This window comes from Ascaphus truei, chromosome 10, assembly GCF_040206685.1.
Source record: "Ascaphus truei isolate aAscTru1 chromosome 10, aAscTru1.hap1, whole genome shotgun sequence".
NCBI classification, from domain to species: Eukaryota; Metazoa; Chordata; class Amphibia; order Anura; family Ascaphidae; genus Ascaphus; species Ascaphus truei.
The window spans coordinates 56833840-56857695 of NC_134492.1; the positions used below are offsets into that span (position 1 = coordinate 56833840).

At 63.4% G+C, this 23856-nt stretch overlaps 1 protein-coding gene across 1 annotated transcript in view; it reads right to left on the reverse strand.

Moving 5' to 3' along the window:
* Positions 1 to 278: 278 nt before the first annotated feature.
* GOSR2 (golgi SNAP receptor complex member 2) overlaps positions 279 to 23856 on the reverse strand; it is a 45696-nt gene continuing 22118 nt past the window's right edge. Inside the window, exons 2-3 of the mRNA XM_075615494.1 lie at positions 13402 to 13572; positions 279 to 711 (exon numbers count right to left, since the gene is read on the reverse strand). Coding sequence (XP_075471609.1) covers positions 550 to 711; positions 13402 to 13572 — 333 coding nt within the window. The 3' untranslated portion in view covers positions 279 to 549. The remainder of the gene's footprint in view (positions 712 to 13401; positions 13573 to 23856) is intronic.

Genomic DNA, 23856 nt, shown 5'->3' on the forward strand with positions numbered 1-23856 from the left:
TCCCCACCTACCAAGCCACAAAAAGGACAAAGAACACTGCTGCCCAGCAACGAGGCACCTCAGGAGGTAGCCGCTCTCCCCCGGCCCGGACAGTGACCTTGAAGGAGGCGAGAGAACAAACCTCCTCCCGCCCACGACTCGGAAAATCCACAACACCAGACGTTATCTTCTCTGGAGCTCAGAGTTCTCAAAACATCCGAGCTATGGAAACATGGCTCTCCCTGGGCCAAAACGTGGGGGGGGGGGGAGGAGGGGTAGGGAAGCTTGGTGGACACCTGTTTCAGAGCTTCACTGACTTTTAATACCCAACGTGGCCGTCGGGAGGCTTCACATACAACCAGGGGAGGCCGTCCCCGTGATAAACGGCCAACAGCCAACGGGCCCTAGGTCCTTGTTCCAAAGTCCGTCCCGTTCTCCGGGCGCCAACACCACCTGTGCTGGTGGCCAAGTGGTGAGATTCCTCTGGAGGGTGGAGGAGGTTGGGGTGGGATATGGGGGAAGGGGAGAGGTCTTCTTGGCCGCGCTGGGAGGAGGAGGGGGGGGGGGGTTTCATGTCAGGTACTTGACCACCAGTACCATGAGGACGCACGTCGCCAGCATCCCGCCGATCATGATGGCCTTGTCTTGGAAGGCCCTCTTCTCGATCAGGCGCATCACGGTGTTGGAGAGGCCGAGCATGTTGGCCACGTCAAGGATCTTCTTCTGGGCGCCCTGGAGGGGCGGGAAGGAGGGAGACGGGGAGACGGCGTTACAGGGGGGGGGGTGGGCGGGGGGAGACGTATTTCAAAGCGAGAGAGGAGTGGGAGAACAAGAGGCCGTTCTCTGACGCTGGAGGATGAAGGGTGATGTGACTCCTTCACAGAGAGTGGTGGATCCGTGGGGCAGCCTCTCGGCAGAGGTGGTAGGGGGTAATATAGTGAGGGGAATTAGACAGGCTTGGGGCAGACAGAAGGTAAGAAAGGAAGCTGAGGATCTGATAGGACCTGAGGGGTTACAGCGGTTTCAGATAAAGGGCAGATTGGGCAGGGGGGGGGCGGCTTTTATCTGCCGTCATAGTCTGTGTATCTGCCACAGGAGGGTTCAGTATAGGAGGCACAGAGACAGACAGAGGCACAGAGACAGACAGACAGACAGGGGCACAGAGACAGACAGACAGAGGCACAGAGACAGACAGACAGGGGCACAGAGACAGACAGACAGGGGCACAGAGACAGACAGACAGAGGCACAGAGACAGACAGACAAGAGGCACAGAGACAGACAGACAAGAGGCACAGAGACAGACAGACAAGAGGCACAGAGACAGACAGACAAGAGGCACAGAGACAGACAGACAAGAGGCACAGAGACAGACAGACAGAGACAGAGAGACAGAGGCACAGAGACAGACAGACAGAGGCACAGAGACAGACAGACAGAGGCACAGAGACAGACAGACAAGAGGCACAGAGACAGACAGACAAGAGGCACAGAGACAGACAGACAAGAGGCACAGAGACAGACAGACAAGAGGCACAGAGACAGACAGACAAGAGGCACAGAGACAGACAGACAAGAGGCACAGAGACAGACAGACAGAGACAGAGAGACAGAGGCACAGAGACAGACAGACAGAGGCACAGAGACAGACAGACAGAGGCACAGAGACAGACAGACAGAGGCACAGAGACAGACAGACAGAGGTACAGAGACAGAGAGACAGAGGTACAGAGACAGAGAGACAGAGGCACAGAGACAGACAGGGGCACAGAGACAGACAGAGGCACAGAGACAGACAGACAGAGGCACAGAGACAGACAGACAGAGGCACAGAGACAGACAGACAGAGGCACAGAGTCAGGCAGACAGAGGCACAGAGGCACAGAGGCAGACAGACAGAGGCACAGAGACACAGAGGCAGAGGCACAGACAGACAGAGGCACAGAGGCAGACAGACAGAGGCACAGAGGCAGACAGACAGAGGCACATAGGCAGACAGACAGAGGCACATAGGCAGACAGACAGAGGCACAGAGGCACAGAGACAGAGGCACAGAGGCACAGAGACAGAGGCAGAGACAGAGAGAAAGAGGCACAGAGACAGAGAGAAAGAGGCACAGAGACAGAGAGAAAGAGGCACAGAGACAGAGAGAAAGAGGCACAGAGACAGAGAGAAAGAGGCACAGAGACACAGAGACAGAGACAGAGGCACATGCACAGGCACAGGCGCACAGACAGAGGCACAGAGACAGAGGCACAGAGACAGAGGCACAGAGACAGAGGCACAGAGACACAGAGACAGGAGCACAGAGACAGAGGCACAGAGACAGAGGCACAGAGACAGAGGCACAGAGACAGAGGCACAGAGACAGGAGCACAGAGACAGAGGCACAGAGACAGAGGCACAGAGACAGAGGCACAGAGACAGAGGCACAGAGACAGAGGCACAGAGACACAGACAGAGGCACAGAGACAGAGGCACATAGACAGAGGCACAGAGTCAGAGGCACAGAGGCACAGAGTCAGAGGCACAGAGACAGAGGCACAGAGACACAGACAGAGGCACAGAGACAGAGGCACAGAGACAGAGGCACAGAGACACAGAGACACAGAGACAGAGGCACAGAGACAGAGGCACAGAGACAGAGGCACAGAGACACAGACAGAGGCACAGAGACACAGACAGAGGCACAGAGACAGAGGCACAGAGACAGAGGCACAGAGGCAGAGACACAGAGACAGAGGCACAGAGACACAGAGACACAGACAGAGGCACAGAGACACAGACAGAGGCACAGAGACACAGAGAAAGAGGCACAGAGACACAGAGAAAGAGGCACAGAGACACAGAGAAAGAGGCACAGAGACACAGACAGAGGCACAGAGACAGAGGCACAGAGACACAGACAGAGGCACAGAGACAGAGGCACAGAGACAGAGGCACAGAGACAGAGGCACAGAGGCACAGAGACAGAGGCACAGAGGCACAGAGACAGAGGCACAGAGGCACAGAGACAGAGGCACAGAGACACAGAGACAGAGAGATACAGAGACAGAGAGATACAGAGACACAGAGACAGAGGCACAGAGGCACAGAGACAGAGAGATACAGAGACACAGAGACACAGAGAGACAGAGGCACAGAGACAGAGGGACAGAGACAGAGGGACAGAGGGACAGAGGCACAGAGACAGAGAGATACAGAGGCACAGAGATACAGAGACACAGAGACACAGAGACAGAGGCACAGAGACACAGAGACAGAGAGATACAGAGAGACAGAGGCACAGAGACAGAGGCACAGAGGCACAGAGACAGAGAGATACAGAGACACAGAGGCACAGGCACAGAGACACAGACAGAGGCACATAGACAGAGGCACATAGACAGAGGCACAGAGGCACAGAGACAGAGGCACAGAGACACAGAGACAGAGGCACAGAGACAGAGGCACAGAGACAGAGGCACAGAGACACAGAGGCACAGAGACACAGAGGCACAGAGACACAGACAGAGGCACAGAGACAGAGGCACAGAGACAGAGGCACAGAGACAGAGGCACAGAGACAGAGGCACAGAGACAGAGGCACAGAGACACAGACAGAGGCACAGAGGCACAGAGACACAGACAGAGGCACAGAGACAGAGGCACAGAGACAGAGGCACAGAGACAGAGGCACAGAGACACAGGCACAGAGACACAGGCACAGAGACACAGGCACAGAGACACAGACAGAGGCACAGAGACAGAGGCACAGAGACAGAGGCACAGAGACAGAGGCACAGAGACACAGACAGAGGCACAGAGACACAGACAGAGGCACAGAGACAGAGGCACAGAGACAGAGGCACAGAGACACAGAGACAGAGGCACAGAGACAGAGGCACAGAGACAGAGGCACAGAGACACAGACAGAGGCACAGAGACACAGACAGAGGCACAGAGACACAGACAGAGGCACAGAGACACAGACAGAGGCACAGAGACACAGACAGAGGCACAGAGACACAGACAGAGGCACAGAGACACAGACAGAGGCACAGAGACACAGACAGAGGCACAGAGGCACAGAGACAGAGGCACAGAGACAGAGGCACAGAGGCACAGAGACACAGAGAAAGAGGCACAGAGACACAGAGAAAGAGGCACAGAGACACAGAGAAAGAGGCACAGAGACACAGAGACAGAGGCACAGAGACACAGAGACAGAGGCACAGAGACAGAGGCACAGAGACAGAGGCACAGAGACAGAGGCACAGAGACAGAGGCACAGACAGAGGCACAGACAGAGGCACAGAGACAGAGGCACAGAGACACAGACAGAGGCACAGAGACAGAGGCACAGAGACAGAGGCACAGAGACAGAGGCACAGAGACAGAGGCACAGAGACAGAGGCACAGAGACAGAGGCACAGAGGCACAGAGACAGAGGCACAGAGACACAGAGGCACAGAGACAGAGGCACAGAGACAGAGAGATACAGAGACACAGAGACAGAGGCACAGAGACAGAGAGATACAGAGACACAGAGACAGAGGCACAGAGGCACAGAGACAGAGGCACAGAGACACAGAGGCACAGAGGCACAGACAGAGGCACAGAGACAGAGGCACAGAGACAGAGGCACAGAGACAGAGGCACAGAGGCACAGAGACAGAGGCACAGAGACAGAGGCACAGAGACAGAGGCACAGAGACACAGGCACAGAGACACAGGCACAGAGACACAGGCACAGAGACACAGGCACAGAGACACAGAGACACAGAGACAGAGGCACAGAGACAGAGGCACAGAGACACAGACAGAGGCACAGAGACACAGACAGAGGCACAGAGACAGAGGCACAGAGACACAGAGACAGAGGCACAGAGACAGAGGCACAGAGACAGAGGCACAGAGACAGAGGCACAGAGACAGAGGCAGAGGCACAGAGACAGAGGCACAGAGACACAGACAGAGGCACAGAGACAGAGGCACAGAGACACAGACAGAGGCACAGAGACACAGACAGAGGCACAGAGACACAGACAGAGGCACAGAGACACAGACAGAGGCACAGAGACACAGACAGAGGCACAGAGACACAGACAGAGGCACAGAGACACAGACAGAGGCACAGAGACAGAGGCACAGAGACAGAGGCACAGAGGCACAGAGACACAGAGAAAGACGCACAGAGACACAGAGAAAGAGGCACAGAGACACAGAGAAAGAGGCACAGAGACACAGAGACAGAGGCACAGAGACACAGAGACAGAGGCACAGACAGAGGCACAGAGACAGAGGCACAGAGACAGAGGCACAGAGACAGAGGCACAGAGACACAGACAGAGGCACAGAGACAGAGGCACAGAGACAGAGGCACAGAGACAGAGGCACAGAGACAGAGGCACAGAGGCACAGAGACAGAGGCACAGAGACACAGAGGCACAGAGACAGAGGCACAGAGACAGAGAGATACAGAGACAGAGAGATACAGAGACACAGAGACAGAGGCACAGAGACAGAGAGATACAGAGACACAGAGACAGAGGCACAGAGACACAGAGGCACAGAGACAGAGGCACAGAGACAGAGGCACAGAGACACAGAGACCAGAGGCACAGAGGCACAGAGACACAGAGACAGAGGCACAGAGACAGAGAGAGACAGAGGCACAGAGACAGAGGCACAGAGGCACAGAGACAGAGAGATACAGAGACACAGAGGCACAGGCACAGAGACACAGACAGAGGCACATAGACAGAGGCACAGAGGCACAGAGACAGAGGCACAGAGACACAGAGACACAGAGACAGGAGCACAGAGACAGAGGCACAGAGACAGAGGCACAGAGACAGAGGCACAGAGACACAGAGGCACAGAGACACAGAGGCACAGAGACACAGAGGCACAGAGACACAGACAGAGGCACAGAGACAGAGGCACAGAGACAGAGGCACAGAGACAGAGGCACAGAGGCACAGAGACACAGACAGAGGCACAGAGACAGAGGCACAGAGACAGAGGCACAGAGACACAGAGGCACAGAGACACAGACAGAGGCACAGAGACAGAGGCACAGAGACACAGACAGAGGCACAGAGACACAGACAGAGGCACAGAGACACAGACAGAGGCACAGAGACACAGACAGAGGCACAGAGACACAGACAGAGGCACAGAGACAGAGGCACAGAGACACAGAGAAAGAGGCACAGAGACACAGAGAAAGAGGCACAGAGACACAGAGAAAGAGGCACAGAGACACAGAGACAGAGGCACAGAGACAGAGGCACAGAGACAGAGGCACAGAGACACAGAGACAGAGGCACAGACAGAGGCACAGAGACAGAGGCACAGACAGAGGCACAGACAGAGGCACAGAGACAGAGGCACAGAGACACAGACAGAGGCACAGAGACAGAGGCACAGAGACAGAGGCACAGAGACAGAGGCACAGAGACAGAGGCACAGAGACAGAGGCACAGAGACAGAGGCACAGAGGCACAGAGACAGAGGCACAGAGACACAGAGACAGAGGCACAGAGACAGAGAGATACAGAGACAGAGAGATACAGAGACACAGAGACAGAGGCACAGAGACAGAGAGATACAGAGACACAGAGACACAGAGACAGAGGCACAGAGGCACAGAGGCACAGAGACACAGAGGCACAGAGACACAGACAGAGGCACAGAGACAGAGGCACAGAGACAGAGGCACAGAGACAGAGGCACAGAGGCACAGAGACACAGGCACAGAGACACAGACAGAGGCACAGAGACAGAGGCACAGAGACAGAGGCACAGAGACACAGACAGAGGCACAGAGACACAGACAGAGGCACAGAGACAGAGGCACAGAGACACAGAGACAGAGGCACAGAGACAGAGGCACAGAGACAGAGGCACAGAGACAGAGGCACAGAGACAGAGGCACAGAGACACAGACAGAGGCACAGAGACAGAGGCACAGAGACACAGACAGAGGCACAGAGACACAGACAGAGGCACAGAGACACAGACAGAGGCACAGAGACACAGACAGAGGCACAGAGACACAGACAGAGGCACAGAGACACAGACAGAGGCACAGAGACACAGACAGAGGCACAGAGACACAGACAGAGGCACAGAGACAGAGGCACAGAGACAGAGGCACAGAGGCACAGAGACACAGAGAAAGAGGCACAGAGACACAGAGAAAGAGGCACAGAGACACAGAGAAAGAGGCACAGAGACACAGAGACAGAGGCACAGAGACACAGAGACAGAGGCACAGACAGAGGCACAGAGACAGAGGCACAGAGACAGAGGCACAGAGACAGAGGCACAGAGACAGAGACAGAGGCACAGAGACAGAGGCACAGAGACAGAGGCACAGAGACAGAGGCACAGAGGCACAGAGACAGAGGCACAGAGACAGAGGCACAGAGACACAGAGGCACAGAGACAGAGGCACAGAGACAGAGAGATACAGAGACAGAGAGATACAGAGACACAGAGACAGAGGCACAGAGACAGAGAGATACAGAGACACAGAGACAGAGGCACAGAGACACAGAGGCACAGAGACAGAGGCACAGAGACACAGAGGCACAGAGACAGAGGCACAGAGACACAGAGACACAGAGGCACAGAGGCACAGAGACACAGAGACAGAGGCACAGAGACAGAGAGATACAGAGGCACAGAGATACAGAGACACAGAGACAGAGGCACAGAGACAGAGAGATACAGAGAGACAGAGGCACAGAGACAGAGGCACAGAGGCACAGAGACAGAGAGATACAGAGACACAGAGACAGAGGCACAGAGGCACAGAGGCACAGGCACAGAGACACAGACAGAGGCACAGAGACAGAGGCACAGAGAGATAGAGAGAGGCACAGAGGCACAGAGACAGAGACACAGAGACACAGAGACACAGAGAGAGGCACACAGACAGAGGCACACAGACAGAGGCACAGAGGCACAGAGACAGAGACACAGAGACACAGACAGAGGCACACAGACAGAGACACAGAGAGACAGAGGCACAGAGACAGAGAGACAGAGACACAGAGACACAGAGACACAGACAGAGGCACACAGACAGAGGCACACAGACAGAGGCACACAGACAGAGGCACACAGACAGAGGCACAGAGACAGAGGCACAGAGACAGAGGCACAGAGACAGAGACACAGAGACAGAGAGACAGAGGCACAGAGACAGAGGCACAGAGACAGAGGCACAGAGACAGAGGCACAGAGACACAGAGACGCAGAGACACAGAGACACAGAGACGCACAGACACAGAGACACAGAGACAGACACAGAGACAGAGGCACAGAGACACAGAGGCACAGAGACACAGAGGCACAGAGACAGAGGCACAGAGACACAGAGACGCAGAGACACAGAGGCACAGAGACACAAAGACAGAGGCACAGAGACAGAGGCACAGAGACAGAGAGGCACAGAGACACAGAGACAGAGAGGCACAGAGAGGCACAGAGACACAGAGACACAGAGGCACAGAGACACAGAGGCACAGAGGCACAGAGGCACAGAGGCACAGAGGCACAGAGACAGAGGCACAGAGACAGAGGCACAGAGACACAGAGGCACAGAGGCACAGAGACAGAGGCACAGAGGCACAGAGACACAGACAGAGGCACAGAGACACAGACAGAGGCACAGAGACACAGACAGAGGCACAGAGACACAGACAGAGGCACAGAGACAGAGGCACAGAGGCACAGAGACACAGAGAAAGAGGCACAGAGGCACAGAGACACAGAGAAAGAGGCACAGAGACACAGAGAAAGAGGCACAGAGACACAGAGAAAGAGGCACAGAGACACAGAGAAAGAGGCACAGAGACACAGAGACAGAGGCACAGAGACAGAGGCACAGACAGAGGCACAGAGACAGAGGCACAGAGACAGAGGCACAGAGGCACAGAGACAGAGGCACAGAGACACAGAGGCACAGAGGCACAGAGACAGAGGCACAGAGACAGAGAGATACAGAGACAGAGAGATACAGAGATACAGAGACAGAGAGATACAGAGACACAGAGACAGAGGCACAGAGGCACAGAGACAGAGAGATACAGAGACACAGAGACACAGAGGCACAGAGACAGAGGCACAGAGACACAGAGGCACAGAGGCACAGAGGCACAGAGACACAGAGACACAGAGACAGAGGCACAGAGACACAGAGACAGAGGCACAGAGACAGAGAGATACAGAGGCACAGAGACAGAGAGATACAGAGAGACAGAGGCACAGAGACAGAGGCACAGAGGCACAGAGACAGAGAGATACAGAGACACAGAGACAGAGGCACAGAGGCACAGAGGCACAGGCACAGAGACACAGACAGAGGCACAGAGACAGAGGCACAGAGAGACAGAGAGAGGCACAGAGGCACAGAGACAGAGAGACACAGAGACACAGACAGAGGCACACAGACAGAGGCACAGAGGCACAGAGACAGAGACACAGAGACACAGACAGAGGCACACAGACAGAGACACAGAGAGACAGAGGCACAGAGACAGAGAGACAGAGAGACAGAGAGACAGAGAGACAGAGAGACAGAGAGACAGAGAGACAGAGAGACAGAGAGACAGAGACACAGAGACACAGAGACACAGAGACACAGAGACACAGAGACACAGACAGAGGCACAGAGGCACAGAGACAGAGGCACAGAGACAGAGACAGAGACAGAGACACAGACAGAGGCACACAGACAGAGGCACAGAGACAGAGGCACAGAGACAGAGGCACAGAGACAGAGGCACAGAGACAGAGGCACAGAGACAGAGAGGCACAGAGACACAGAGACGCACAGACACAGAGACACAGAGACACAGAGACACAGAGACAGAGGCACAGAGACAGAGGCACAGAGACAGAGGCACAGAGACAGAGGCACAGAGACACAGAGACGCAGAGACACAGGCACAGAGACACAAAGACAGAGGCACAGAGACAGAGGCACAGAGACAGAGAGGCACAGAGACAGAGAGGCACAGAGACACAGAGACAGAGAGGCACAGAGACAGAGGCACAGAGACAGAGACACAGAGGCACAGAGACAGAGGCACAGAGACAGAGGCACAGAGACAGAGGCACAGAGACAGAGGCACAGAGACAGAGGCACAGAGACACAGAGGCACAGAGGCACAGAGACAGAGGCACAGAGACACAGAGACACAGAGACAGAGGCACAGAGGCACAGAGACAGAGGCACAGAGACACAGAGACGAGGGGAGAGGAGGGCGGGCGAGAGAGAGAGACGAGGGGAGAGGAGCGAGGGGCGAGAGAGAGACGAGGGGAGAGGAGGGGGGGGCGAGAGAGAGACGAGGGGAGGGGTGGAGGGGGCGAGAGAGAGAGAGACGAGGGGAGAGGAGGGGGGGCGAGAGAGACGAGGGGAGAGGAGGGGGGCGAGAGGGGCAAGAGAGAGAGCGAGAGGGGCAAGAGAGCGAGGGGGGCGAGAGAGAGCGAGAGGGGCAAGAGAGCGAGAGGGGCGAGAGAGAGCGAGAGGGGCAAGAGAGCGAGAGGGGCGAGAGAGCGAGAGGGGCGAGAGAGAGGCACACAGACAGAGGCACACAGACAGAGGCACAGAGGCACAGAGGCACAGAGACAGAGACACAGAGACAGAGACAGAGGCACACAGACAGAGAGACAGAGGCACAGAGACAGAGAGACAGAGAGACAGAGAGACAGAGACACAGAGACACAGAGACACAGAGACACAGAGACACAGAGACACAGAGACACAGAGACACAGAGACACAGAGACACAGAGACACAGAGACACAGAGACACAGACAGAGGCACACAGACAGAGGCACAGAGGCACAGAGACAGAGGCACAGAGACAGAGACACAGACAGAGGCACACAGACAGAGGCACACAGACAGAGGCACAGAGACAGAGGCACAGAGACAGAGGCACAGAGACAGAGGCACAGAGACACAGAGACACAGAGACACAGAGACAGAGAGACAGAGAGACAGAGAGACAGAGAGACAGAGAGACAGAGAGACAGAGAGACAGAGAGACAGAGAGACAGAGAGACAGAGAGACAGAGACACAGACAGAGGCACACAGACAGACAGACAGAGGCACAGAGACACAGAGACACAGAGACACAGAGACACAGACAGAGGCACAGAGACAGAGGCACAGAGACACAGAGACACAGACAGAGGCACAGAGACACAGACAGAGGCACAGAGACACAGAGACGCACAGAGACACAGACACACAGAGACAGAGGCACAGAAACACACAGAGACGCACAGAGACACAGAGGCACAGAGGCACAGAGACACAGAGGCACAGAGGCACAGAGACGCAGAGACGCAGAGACGCAGAGACGCAGAGACGCACAGACACAGAGACACAGAGACACAGAGACAGACACAGAGACAGAGGCACAGAGGCACAGAGACAGAGGCACAGAGACAGAGAGGCACAGAGACAGAGGCACAGAGACACAGAGACGCAGAGACACAGAGGCACAGAGACACAAAGACAGAGGCACAGAGACAGAGGCACAGAGACACAGAGACAGAGAGGCACAGAGACACAGAGACAGAGAGGCACAGAGACACAGAGACACAGAGGCACAGAGACACAGAGACACAGAGGCACAGAGACACAGAGGCACAGAGGCACAGAGACAGAGGCACAGAGACAGAGGCACAGAGACAGAGGCACAGAGACAGAGGCACAGAGACAGAGGCACAGAGACAGAGGCACAGAGACAGAGGCACAGACACAGAGGCACAGAGGCACAGAGACAGAGGCACAGAGACAGAGACAGAGACAGAGGCACAGAGACAGAGGCACAGAGACACAGAGACAGAGGCACAGAGACAGAGGCACAGAGACACAGAGACAGAGGCACAGAGACAGAGGCACAGAGACACAGAGACACAGAGACAGAGACACATAGACACAGAGACACAGAGACACAGAGGCACAGAGACAGAGGCACAGAGACAGAGGCACAGAGACAGAGGCACAGAGACAGAGGCACAGAGACAGAGGCACAGAGACAGAGGCACAGAGACAGAGGCACAGACACAGAGGCACAGAGGCACAGAGACAGAGGCACAGAGACAGAGACAGAGGCACAGAGACAGAGGCACAGAGACACAGAGACAGAGGCACAGAGACAGAGGCACAGAGACACAGAGACAGAGACACAGAGACACAGAGACACAGAGACAGAGACACAGAGACACAGAGACAGAGACACAGAGACAGAGACACAGAGACACAGAGACAGAGACACAGAGACAGAGACACAGAGACAGAGACACAGAGACAGAGACACAGAGACAGAGACACAGAGACAGAGACGAGGGGAGAGGAGGGCGGGCGAGAGAGAGAGACGAGGGGAGAGGAGCGAGGGGCGAGAGAGAGACGAGGGGAGAGGAGGGGGGCGAGAGAGAGACGAGGGGAGGGGTGGAGGGGGCGAGAGAGAGAGAGACGAGGGGAGAGGAGGGGGGGCGAGAGAGACGAGGGGAGAGGAGGGGGGCGAGAGGGGCAAGAGAGAGAGCGAGAGGGGCAAGAGAGCGAGGGGGGCGAGAGAGAGCGAGAGGGGCAAGAGAGCGAGAGGGGGCGAGAGAGAGCGAGAGGGGCGAGAGAGAGCGAGAGGGGCGAGAGAGAGCGAGAGGGGCGAGAGAGAGCGAGAGGGGCGAGAGAGAGCGAGAGGGGCGAGAGAGAGCGAGAGGGGCAAGAGAGAGAGAGAGAGCGAGCGAGAGGGGCGAGAGAGAGCGAGAGGGGCGAGAGAGAGCGAGAGGGGCAAGAGAGAGCGAGAGGGGCAAGAGAGAGCGAGAGCGAGAGGGGCAAGGGAGAGAGAGAGAGAGGGGCAAGAGAGAGAGGGGCAAGAGAGAGAGGAGAGAGAGAGAGCGAGCGGGGCAAGAGAGAGAGAGAGGGGCAAGAGAGCGAGAGAGAGAGCGAGAGGGGCAAGAGAGCGAGAGAGAGAGCGAGAGGGGCAAGAGAGTGAAAGAGAGAGCGAGAGGGGCAAGAGAGCGAAAGAGAGAGCGAGAGGGGCGAGAGAGAGAGCGAGAGAGAGACACCTCTCTCCCTCCTGCCTCCCTCCCGGGGCTCCTCTCTCCCCCTCCCGGGGCGCCTCTCCCCTCCCCACCTTCAGCGTGCTCCTCTGGTCCCGCAGCCCCTCCAGGATGCTGCTCCCGCTCCCTCCCACCCCCGCGGCGCCTCTCCCCTCCCCACCTTCAGCGTGCTCCTCTGGTCCCGCAGCCCCTCCAGGATGCTGCTCCCGCTCCCTCCCACCCCCGCGGCGCCTCTCCCCTCCCCACCTTCAGCGTGCTCCTCTGGTCCCGCAGCCCCTCCAGGATGCTGCTCCCGCTCCCCCTCCCGCTCCCTCCCACCCCCGCGGTGCCTCTCCCCTCCCCTCCCCACCTTCAGCGTGCTCCTCTGGTCCCGCAGCCCCTCCAGGATGCTGCTCCCGCTCCCCAGCAGGTCGTCCATCCCCCGGTGGGCGTTGCGCACGGACGAGTTAAACTGCAGGGTCTCGTCGATGGGGATGGTGGTCTCAGAGTCCTGCGTGAGAAACAGGGGGTCCCCCCCATCCTACGGGTTAGGTCCCCCAGGGAGATGTCCGGCGGATCTGACCCTCCCCCGGGTAAATGAAGGGCCAGATCTGCTAAGCAGCGCTAAGAATTCATTCTAATCTATAGGGCTCTGCCCTGCGGAGCTAGCAATCTGATTTCAGGAGCAGGGGGGGGGGGAAGAGACAGAGAGCGCGAGAGAGGGGGAGAGAAAGTGAGATAAAAGAGAGCGGGGGGGGGGGAGGAAGAGCGGGGGGGGAAGAGAGAGCGGGGGGGGGGGGAAGAGAGAGCGGGGGGGGGGAAGAGAGAGCGGGGGGGGAAGAGAGCGGGGGGGGGAAGAGAGCGGGGAGGGGAAGAAAGAGCGGGGGGGGAAGAGAGAGCGGGGGGGGGAAGAGAGAGCGGGGGGGGAAGAGAGAGCGGGGGGGGGAAGAGAGAGCGGGGGGGGAAGAGAGAGCGGGGGGGGGAAGAGAGAGCGGGGGGGGAAGAGAGAGCGGGGGGGGAAGAGAGAGCGGGGGGGGGGAAGAGAGAGCGGGGGGGGGGGAAGAGAGAGCGGGGGGGGGAAGAGAGAGCGGGGGGGGAAGAGAGAGCGGGGGGGGAAGAGAGAGCGGGGGGGGTAGAGAGAGCGGGGGGGGAAGAGAGAGCGGGGGGGAAGAGAGAGCGGGGGGGAAGAGAGAGCGGGGGGGGAAGAGAGAGCGGGGGGGAAGAGAGAGCGGGGGGGAAGAGAGAGCGGGGGGGAAGAGAGAGCGGGGGGAAGAGAGAGCGGGGGGGAAGAGAGAGCGGGGGGGAAGAGAGAGCGGGGGGGAAGAGAGAGCGGGGGGAAGAGAGAGCGGGGGGGGAAGAGAGAGCGGGGGGGGAAGAGAGAGCGGGGGGGAAGAGAGAGCGGGGGGGGAAGAGAGAGCGGGGGGGAAGAGAGAGCAGGGGGTGGGCGGGGGTAAGAGAGAGCAGGGGTAGCGAATGAGCGGACGTGCGAGAGTAAGCGGACGGGCGAGAGCGAGTAAGCGGACGGGCGAGTGCGAGTAAGCGGACGGGCGAGTGCGAGTAAGCGGACGGGCGAGAGCGAGTAAGCGGACGGGCGAGAGCGAGTAAGCGGACGGGCGAGAGCGAGTAAGCGGACGGGCGAGAGCGAGTAAGCGGACGGGCGAGAGCGAGTAAGCGGACGGGCGAGAGCGAGTAAGCGGACGGGCGAGAGCGAGTAAGCGGGCGGGCGAGAGCAAGTAAGCGGGCGGGCGAGAGCGGGCGGGCGACAGCGAGCGGGAGCGACAGTGGGCGGGCGAAAGCGGGCGGGCGACAGCGAGCGGGCGGGCGACAGCGAGCGGGCGACAGCGGGCGGGTGAGCGAACAACGAGCAGGCGGGCGAGAGTGAGAAAGTGAGTGAGAAGACGGCCGGGTGAGTGAGCGGGCGAGAGGGCGGGCAAGAGGGCGGGCGAGAGGGCGAGCGGGCGGGCGAGCGGGGGCGAGAGGGCGGGGGCGAGAGGGCGAGTGGGCGGGGGCGAGAGGGCGAGTGGGCGGGGGTAAGTGGGCAGCGAGAGGGTGAGTGGGCGGGCGAGAGGGTGAGTGGGCGGGCGAGAGGGTGAGTGGGCGGGCGAGAGGGTGAGTGGGCGGGCGAGAGGGTGGGGGTGAGAGGGCGAGTGGGCGGGGGCGAGTGCGAGAGGGCGAGTGGGCGGGGGCGAGAGGGCGGGACGAGAGGGCGGGGGCGAGAGGGCGAGTGGGCGGGGGCGAGAGGGCGAGTGGGCGGGGGTAAGTGGGCGGGCGAGAGGGTGAGTGGGCGGGCGAGAGGGTGAGCGGACGGGCGAGAGTAAGCGGACGGGCGAGAGCGAGTAAGCGGACGGGCGAGTGCGAGTAAGCAGACGGGCGAGAGCAAGTAAGCTGGCGGGCGAGAGCGAGCGGGCGGGCGAGAGCGGGAGCGACAGCGAGCGGGAGCGACAGTGGGCGGGCGACAGCGGGCGGGCGACAGCGGGCGGGAGCGAGCGGGTGGGTGGGAGCGGGGCGAACAACGAGCAGGCGGACGAGAGTGAGAAAGTGAGTGAGAAGACGGCCGGGTGAGTGAGCGGGCGAGTGGGCGGGCGAGAGGGCGAGCGGGCGAGCGGGGGGCGAGAGGGCGGGGGCGAGAGGGCGTGGGCGAGAGGGCGGGGGTAAGTGGGCGGGCGAGAGGGTGAGTGGGCGGGCGAGAGGGTGGGGGCGAGAGGGCGGGGGCGAGAGGGCGGGGGCGAGAGGGCGGGACGAGAGGGCGGGGGCGAGAGGGCGAGTGGGCGGGGGCGAGAGGGCGGGCGAGAGGGTGAGTGGGCGGGCGAGAGGGTGAGTGGGCGAGTGGGTGGGGGCGAGAGGGCGAGTGGGCGGGGGCGAGTGGGCGAGTGGGCGGGGGCGAGAGGGCGAGTGGGAGGGGGCGAGAGGGCGAGTGGGAGGGGGCGAGAGGGCGGGCGAGAGGGTAAGTGGGCGGGCGAGAGGGCAAGTGGGCGGGCGAGAGCGAGTAAGTGGACGGGCGAGAGCGAGTAAGCGGACGGGCGAGAGCGAGTAAGCGGACAGGCGAGAGCGAGTAAGCGGACGGGCGAGAGCGAGTAAGCGGACGGGCGAGAGCAAGTAAGCTGGCGGGCGAGAGCGAGCGGGCGGGCGAGCGACAGCGAGCGGGAGCGACAGTGGGCGGGCGAGACGCGAGCGGGCGGGCGACAGCGGGCGGGTGACAGCGGGCGGGCGACAGCGGGCAGGAGCGAGCGGGTGGGCGGGAGCGGGCGGGCGAACAACGAGCAGGCGGGCGAGAGTGAGAAAGTGAGTGAGAAGATGGCCGGGTGAGTGAGCGGGCGAGAGGGCGAGTGGGCGGGCAAGAGGGCGGGCGAGAGGGCGAGCGGGCGGGGGCGAGAGGGCGAGTGGGCGTGGGCGAGGGTGAGTGGGCGGGGGCGAGAGGGCGGGGGCGAGAGGGCGGGGTAAGTGGGCGGGCGAGAGGGTGAGTGGGCGGGCGAGAGGGTGAGTGGGCGGGCGAGAGGGTGGGGGCGAGAGGGCGAGTGGGCGGGGGCGAGAGGGCGGGGGCGAGAGGGCGAGTGGGCGGGGGCGAGAGGGCGGGACGAGAGGGCATGGGCGAGAGGGCGGGGGCGAGAGGGCGAGTGGGCGGGGGCGAGAGGGCGGGGGTAAGTGGGCGGGCGAGAGGGTGAGTGGGCGGGCGAGAGGGTGGGGGCGTGAGGGCGAGTGGGTGGGGGCGAGAGAGGGCGAGTGGGCACGTGGGCGGGGGCGAGAGGGCGGGGGCGAGAGGGCGCGTGGTTGGGGGCGAGAGGGCGAGTGGGCGGGGGCGAGAGGGTGGCGAGAGGGCAAGTGGGCGGGCGAGAGGGTAAGTGGGCGGGCGAGAGGGTAAGTGGGCGGGCGAGAGGGTAAGTGGGCGGGCGAGAGGGTAAGTGGGCGGGCGAGAGGGTGAGTGGGCGGGCGAGAGGGTGAGTGGGCGGGCGAGAGGGTGAGTGGGCGGGCGAGAGGGTGAGTGGGCGGGCGAGAGGGTGAGTGGGCGAGTGGGTGGGGGCGAGAGGGCGAGTGGGCGGGGGCGAGAGGGCGAGTGGGAGGGGGCGAGAGGGCGAGTGGGAGGGGGCGAGAGGGCGGGCGAGAGGGTAAGTGGGCGGGCGAGAGGGCAAGTGGGCGGGCGAGAGCGAGTAAGTGGACGGGCGAGAGCGAGTAAGCGGACGGGCGAGAGCGAGTAAGCGGACAGACGAGAGCGAGTAAGCGGACGGGCGAGAGCGAGTAAGCGGGCGGGCGAGAGCAAGTAAGCGGGCGGGCGAGAGCAAGTAAGCTGGCGGGCGAGAGCGAGCGGGCGGGCGAGCGACAGCGAGCGGGAGCGACAGTGGGCGGGCGAGACGCGAGTGGGCGGGCGACAGCGGGCGGGCGACAGCGAGCGGGTGACAGCGGGCGGGCGACAGCGGGCGGGAGCGAGCGGGTGGGCGGGAGCGGGCGGGCGAACAACGAGCAGGCGGGCGAGAGTGAGAAAGTGAGTGAGAAGATGGCCGGGTGAGTGAGCGGGCGAGAGGGCGAGTGGGCGGGCAAGAGGGCGGGCGAGAGGGCGAGCGGGCGGGGGCGAGAGGGCGAGTGGGCGTGGGCGAGGGTGAGTGGGCGGGGGCGAGAGGGCGGGGACGAGAGGGCGGGGGTAAGTGGGCGGGCGAGAGGGTGAGTGGGCGGGCGAGAGGGTGAGTGGGCGGGCGAGAGGGTGGGGGCGAGAGGGCGAGTGGGCGGGGGCGAGAGGGCGAGTGGGCGGGGGCGAGAGGGCATGGGCGAGAGGGCGGGGGCGAGAGGGCGAGTGGGCGGGGGCAAGTGGGCGGGCGAGAGGGTGAGTGGGCGGGCGAGAGGGTGGGGGCGAGAGGGCGAGTGGGTGGGGGCGAGAGGGCGAGTGGGCACGTGGGCGGGGGCGAGAGGGCGGGGGCGAGAGGGCGCGTGGTTGGGGGCGAGAGGGCGAGTGGGCGGGGGCGAGAGGGTGGGCGAGAGGGCAAGTGGGCGGGCGAGAGGGTAAGTGGGCGGGCGAGAGGGTAAGTGGGCGGGCGAGAGGGTAAGAGGGCGGGCGAGAGGGTGAGTGGGCGGGCGAGAGGGTGAGTGGGCGGGCGAGAGGGTGAGTGGGCGGGCGAGAGGGTGAGTGGACGGGCGAGAGGGTGAGTGGGCGGGCGAGAGCGTGAGTGGGCGGGCGAGAGCGTGAGTGGGCGGGCGAGAGGGTGAGTGGGCGGGCGAGAGGGTGAGTGGGCGGGCGAGAGGGCGTGCGAGAGGGTGAGTGGGCGGGCGAGAGGGTGAGTGGGCGGGCGAGAGGGTAAGTGGGCGGGCGAGAGGGTAAGTGGGCGGGCGAGAGGGTAAGTGGGCGGGCGAGAGGGTAAGTGGGTGGGCGAGAGGGTAAGTCGGCGGGCGAGAGGGTGAGTGGACGGGCGAGAGGGTGAGTGGGCGGGCGAGAGCGTGAGTGGGCGGGCGAGAGCGTGAGTGGGCGGGCGAGAGGGTGAGTGGGCGGGCGAGAGGGTGAGTGGGCGGGCGAGAGGGCGTGCGAGAGGGTGAGTGGGCGGGCGAGAGGGTAAGTGGGCGGGCGAGAGGGTAAGTGGGCGGGCGAGAGGGTAAGTGGGCGGGCGAGAGGGTAAGTGGGTGGGCGAGAGGGTAAGTCGGCGGGCGAGAGGGTAAGTGGGCGGGCGAGAGGGTAAGTGGGCGGCGAGAGGGTAAGTGGGCGGGCGAGAGGGTAAGTGGGCGGGCGAGAGGGTAAGTGGGCGGGCGAGAGTGAGTGGGCGGGCGAGAGTGAGTGGGCGGGCGAGAGTGAGTGGGCGGGCGAGAGTGAGTGGGCGGGCGAGAGGGTAAATGGGCGGGCGAGAGTGAGTGGGCGGGCGAGAGGGTAAGTGGGCGGGCGAGAGGGTAAGTGGGCGGGTAGGAGAGGGTAAGTGAGCGGGCGAGAGGGTAAGTGAGCGGGCGAGAGAATGTGTGAGTGGACGGTGGAAGGGTGGCTGTTATCCCCCGGGACTCACATTGGTGGTGTAACTCCGCCCCCCCCCTGGAGAGAGAGCGTGGGGGGAAGAGAGAGCGGGGGGGAAGAGAGAGCGGGGGGGGGGGGGGAAGAGAGAGCGGGGGGGGGGGGGAAGAGAGAGCGGGGGGGGGAAGAGAGAGCGGGGGGGGGAAGAGAGAGCGGAGGGGGGAAAGAGAGAGCGGGGGGGAAGAGAGAGCGGGGGGGGAAGAGAGAGCGGGGGGGGGAAGAGAGAGCGGGGGGGGAAGAGAGAGCGGGGGGGGGAAGAGAGAGCGGGGGGGAAGAGAGCGGGGGGGAAGAGAGAGCGGGGGGGGAAGAGAGAGCGGGGGGGGGAAGAGAGAGCGGGGGGGGAAGAGAGAGCGGGGGGGGGGGGGGGAAGAGAGAGCGGGGGGGGGGAAGAGAGAGCGGGGGGGGGGGAAGAGAGAGCGGGGGGGGGGAAGAGAGAGCGGGGGGGGGGAAGAGAGAGCGGGGGGGGGGGAAGAGAGAGCGGGGGGGGGGAAGAGAGAGCGGGGGGGAAGAAAGAGCGGGGGGAAGAGAGAGCGGGGGGGGGAAGAGAGAGCGGGGGGGGAAGAGAGAGCGGGGGGGGGAAGAGAGAGCGGGGGGGAAGAGAGAGCGGGGGGGAAGAGAGAGCGGGGGGGAAGAGAGAGCGGGGGGGGAAGAGAGAGCGGGGGGGGAAGAGAGAGCGGGGGGGGAAGAGAGAGCGGGGGGGGGGAAGAGAGAGCGGGGGGGGAAGAGAGAGCGGGGGGAAGAGAGAGCGGGGGGGGAAGAGAGAGCGGGGGGGGGAAGAGAGAGCGGGGGGGGAAGAGAGAGCGGGGGGGGAAGAGAGAGCGGGGGGGGGGAAGAGAGAGCGGGAAGGGAAGAGTGAGCGGGGGGGGAAGAGAGAGCGGGGGGGGGAAGAGAGAGCGGGGGGGGGAAGAGAGAGCGGGGGGGGAAGAGAGAGCGGGGGGGGAAGAGAGAGCGGGGGGGGGGAAGAGAGAGCGGGGGGGGGAAGAGTGAGCGGGGGGGGGGAAGAGAGAGCGGGGGGGGGAAGAGAGAGCGGGGGGGGGAAGAGAGAGCGGGGGGGGGAAGAGAGAGCGGGGGGGGAAGAGAGAGCGGGGGGGGAAGAGAGAGCGGGGGGGGAAGAGAGAGCGGGGGGGGAAGAGAGAGCGGGGGGGGAAGAGTGAGCGGGGGGGGAAGAGAGAGCGGGGGGGAAGAGAGAGCGGGGGGGAAGAGAGAGCGGGGGGGAAGAGAGAGCGGGGGGAAGAGAGAGCGGGGGGGAAGAGAGAGCGGGGGGGAAGAGAGAGCGGGGGGAAGAGAGAGCGGGGGGGAAGAGAGAGCGGGGGGAAGAGAGAGCGGGGGGGAAGAGAGAGCGGGGGGGGGAAGAGAGAGCGGGGGGGGGGGAAGAGAGAGGGGGGGAAGAGAGAGGGGGCGGAAGAGAGAGGGGGGGAAAGAGAGAGCGGGGGGGGGAAGAGAGAGAGGGGGGGGAAGAGAGAGCAGGGGGGGAAGAGAGAGCGGGGGGAAGAGAGAGCGGGGGGGAAGAGTGAGCGGGGGGGGAAGAGAGAGCGGGGGGGAAGAGAGAGCGGGGGGGGGAAGAGAGAGCGGGGGGGGGGAAGAGAGAGCGGGGGGGGAAGAGAGAGCGGGGGGGGGGAAGAGAGAGCGGGGGGGGGGGAAGAGAGAGCGGGGGGGGGGGAAGAAAGAGCGGGGGGTGGAAGAGAGAGCGGGGGGTGGAAGAGAGAGCGGGGGGTGGAAGAGAGAGCGGGGGGTGGAAGAGAGAGCGGGGGGTGGAAGAGAGAGCGGGGGGTGGAAGAGAGAGCGGGGGGTGGAAGAGAGAGCGGGGGGTGGAAGAGAGAGCGGGGGGTGGAAGAGAGAGCGGGGGGTGGAAGAGAGAGCGGGGGGTGGAAGAGAGAGCGGGGGGAAGAGAGAGCGGGGGGGAAGAGAGAGCGGGGGGAAGAGAGAGCGGGGGTGAAGAGAGAGCGGGGGGAAGAGAGAGCGGGGGGTAAGAGAGGGTAAGTGGGCGGGCGAGAGGGTAAGTGGGCGGGCGAGAGGGTAAGTGGGCGGGCGAGAGGGTAAGTGAGCGGGCGAGAGGGTAAGTGAGCGGGCAGGAGAGAGTAAGTGGGCAGGCGAGAGAATGTGTGAGCGGACGGTGGAAGGGTGGCTGTTATCCCCCGGGACTCACATTGGTGGTGTAACTCCGCCCCCCCCCTGGAGAGAGAGCGTGGGGGGAAGAGAGAGCGGGGGGGAAGAGAGAGCGGGGGGGGGGGGGGAAGAGAGAGCGGGGGGGGGGAAGAGAGAGCGGGGGGGGGGAAGAGAGAGCGGGGGGGAAGAGAGAGCGGGGGGGGAAGAGAGAGCGGGGGGGGAAGAGAGAGCGGGGGGGGAAGAGAGAGCGGGGGGGGGAAGAGAGAGCGGGGGGGAAGAGAGAGCGGGGGGGGAAGAGAGAGCGGGGGGAAAGAGAGAGCGGGGGGGGAAGAGAGCGGGGGGGGAAGAGGCGGGGGGGGAAGAGAGCGGGGGGGGAAGAGAGCGGGGGGGAAGAGAGAGCGGGGGGGGAAGAGAGAGCGGGGGGGGAAGAGAGAGCGGGGGGGAAGAGAGAGCGGGGGGGAAGAGAGAGCGGGGGGGAAGAGAGAGCGGGGGGGGGAAGAGTGAGCGGGGGGGGGGGAAGAGTGAGCGGGGGGGGAAGAGTGAGCGGGAGGGAAGAGTGAGCGCGGGGGGGAAGAGTGAGCGCGGGGGGGGGAAGAGTGAGCGGGGGGGGAAGAGTGAGCGGGGGGGGAAGAGTGAGCGGGGGGGGGGAAGAGTGAGCGGGGGGGGGGGGGAAGAGTGAGCGGGGGGGGAAGAGTGAGCGGGGGGGGGGAAGAGTGAGCGGGGGGGGGAAGAGTGAGCGGGGGGGGGAAGAGTGAGCGGGGGGGGAAGTGCGGGGGGGGGGGAAGAGTGAGCGGGGGGGGGGGAAGAGTGAGCGGGGGGGGGGAAGAGTGAGCGGGGGGGGGGAAGAGTGAGCGGGGGGGGGGAGAAGAGTGAGCGGGGGGGGGAAGAGTGAGCGGGGGGGGGAAGAGTGAGCGGATCGGGGAAGAGTGAGCGGATCGGGGAAGAGTGAGCGGGGGGGGGAAGAGAGAGGGGGGGAAGAAAAAGGGGGCGGAAGAGAGAGGGGGGGAAAGAGAGAGCGGGGGGGGGAAGAGTGAGCGGATCGGGGAAGAGTGAGCGGATCGGGGAAGAGTGAGCGGGGGGGGGAAGAGAGAGGGGGGGAAGAGAGAGGGGGCGGAAGAGAGAGGGGGGGAAAGAGAGAGGGGGGGGGGAAGAGAGAGCAGGGGGGGGAAGAGAGAGCAGGGGGGGGAAGAGAGAGCAGGGGGGGGAAGAGAGAGCAGGGGGGGGAAGAGAGAGCGGGGGGAAGAGAGAGCGGGGGGAAGAGTGAGCGGGGGGGAAGAGAGAGCGGGGGGGGAAGAGAGAGCGGGGGGGAAGAGAGAGCGGGGGGGGGGAAGAGAGAGCGGGGGGGGGGAAGAGAGAGCGGGGGGGGGGGGAAGAGAGAGCGGGGGGGGGGGAAGAGAGAGCGGGGGGGGGGGGGAAGAGAGAGCGGGGGGGGAAGAAAGAGCGGGGGGTGGAAGAGAGAGCGGGGGGTGGAAGAGAGAGCGGGGGGTGGAAGAGAGAGCGGGGGGTGGAAGAGAGAGCGGGGGGTGGAAGAGAGAGCGGGGGGTGGAAGAGAGAGCGGGGGGTGGAAGAGAGAGCGGGGGGGAAGAGAGAGCGGGGGGGAAGAGAGAGCGGGGGGAAGAGAGAGCGGGGGGGAAGAGAGAGCGGGGGGTGAAGAGAGAGCGGGGGGGAAGAGAGAGCGGGGGGTAAGAGAGGGTAAGTGGGCGGGCGAGAGGGTAAGTGGGCGGGCGAGAGGGTAAGTGGGCGGGCGAGAGGGTAAGTGGGCGGGCGAGAGGGTAAGTGAGCGGGCGAGAGGGTAAGTGAGCGGGCGAGAGAATGTGTGAGTGGACGGTGGAAGGGTGGCTGTTATCCCCCGGGACTCACGTTGCGGGGGGGGGGGAAGAGTGAGCGGGGGGGGGAAGAGTGAGCGGGGGGGGAAGAGTGAGCGGGGGGGGGAAGAGTGAGCGGGGGGGGGGGAAGAGTGAGCGGGGGGGGGGGAAAGAGTGAGCGGGGGGGGGGGAAGAGTGAGCGGGGGGGGGGGAAAGAGTGAGCGGGGGGGGGGGAAGAGTGAGCGGGGGGGGGGAAGAGTGAGCGGGGGGGGGGGAAGAGTGAGCGGGGGGTAAGAGTGAGCGGGGGGGTAAGAGTGAGCGGGGGGGAAGAGTGAGCGGGGGGGGAAGAGTGAGCGGAGGGGGGAAGAGTGAGCGGAGGGGGGAAGAGTGAGCGGGGGGGAAGAGTGAGCGGGGGGGGAAGAGTGAGCGGGGGGGAAGAGTGAGCGGGGGCGGAAGAGTGAGCGGGGGCGGAAGAGTGAGCGGGGGAGGAAGAGTGAGCGGGGGGGAAGAGAGAGCGGAGGGGAAGAGAGAGCGGGGGGGAAGAGAGAGCGGGGGGGAAGAGAGAGCGGGGGGGAAGAGAGAGCGGGGGGGAAGAGAGAGCGGGGGGAAGAGAGAGCGGGGGGGAAGAGAGAGCGGGGGGAAGAGAGAGCGGGGGGAAGAGAGAGCGGGGGGAAGAGAGAGCGGGGGGGAAGAGAGAGCGGGGGGGGGAAGAGAGAGCGGGGGGGGGAAGAGAGAGCGGGGGGGGAAGAGAGAGGGGGGAAGAGAGAGGGGGCGGAAGAGAGAGGGGGGGAAAGAGAGAGCGGGGGGGGGAAGAGAGAGAGGGGGGGAAGAGAGAGCAGGGGGGGGAAGAGAGAGCGGGGGGAAGAGAGAGCGGGGGGGAAGAGTGAGCGGGGGGGGAAGAGAGAGCGGGGGGGGAAGAGAGAGCGGGGGGGGAAGA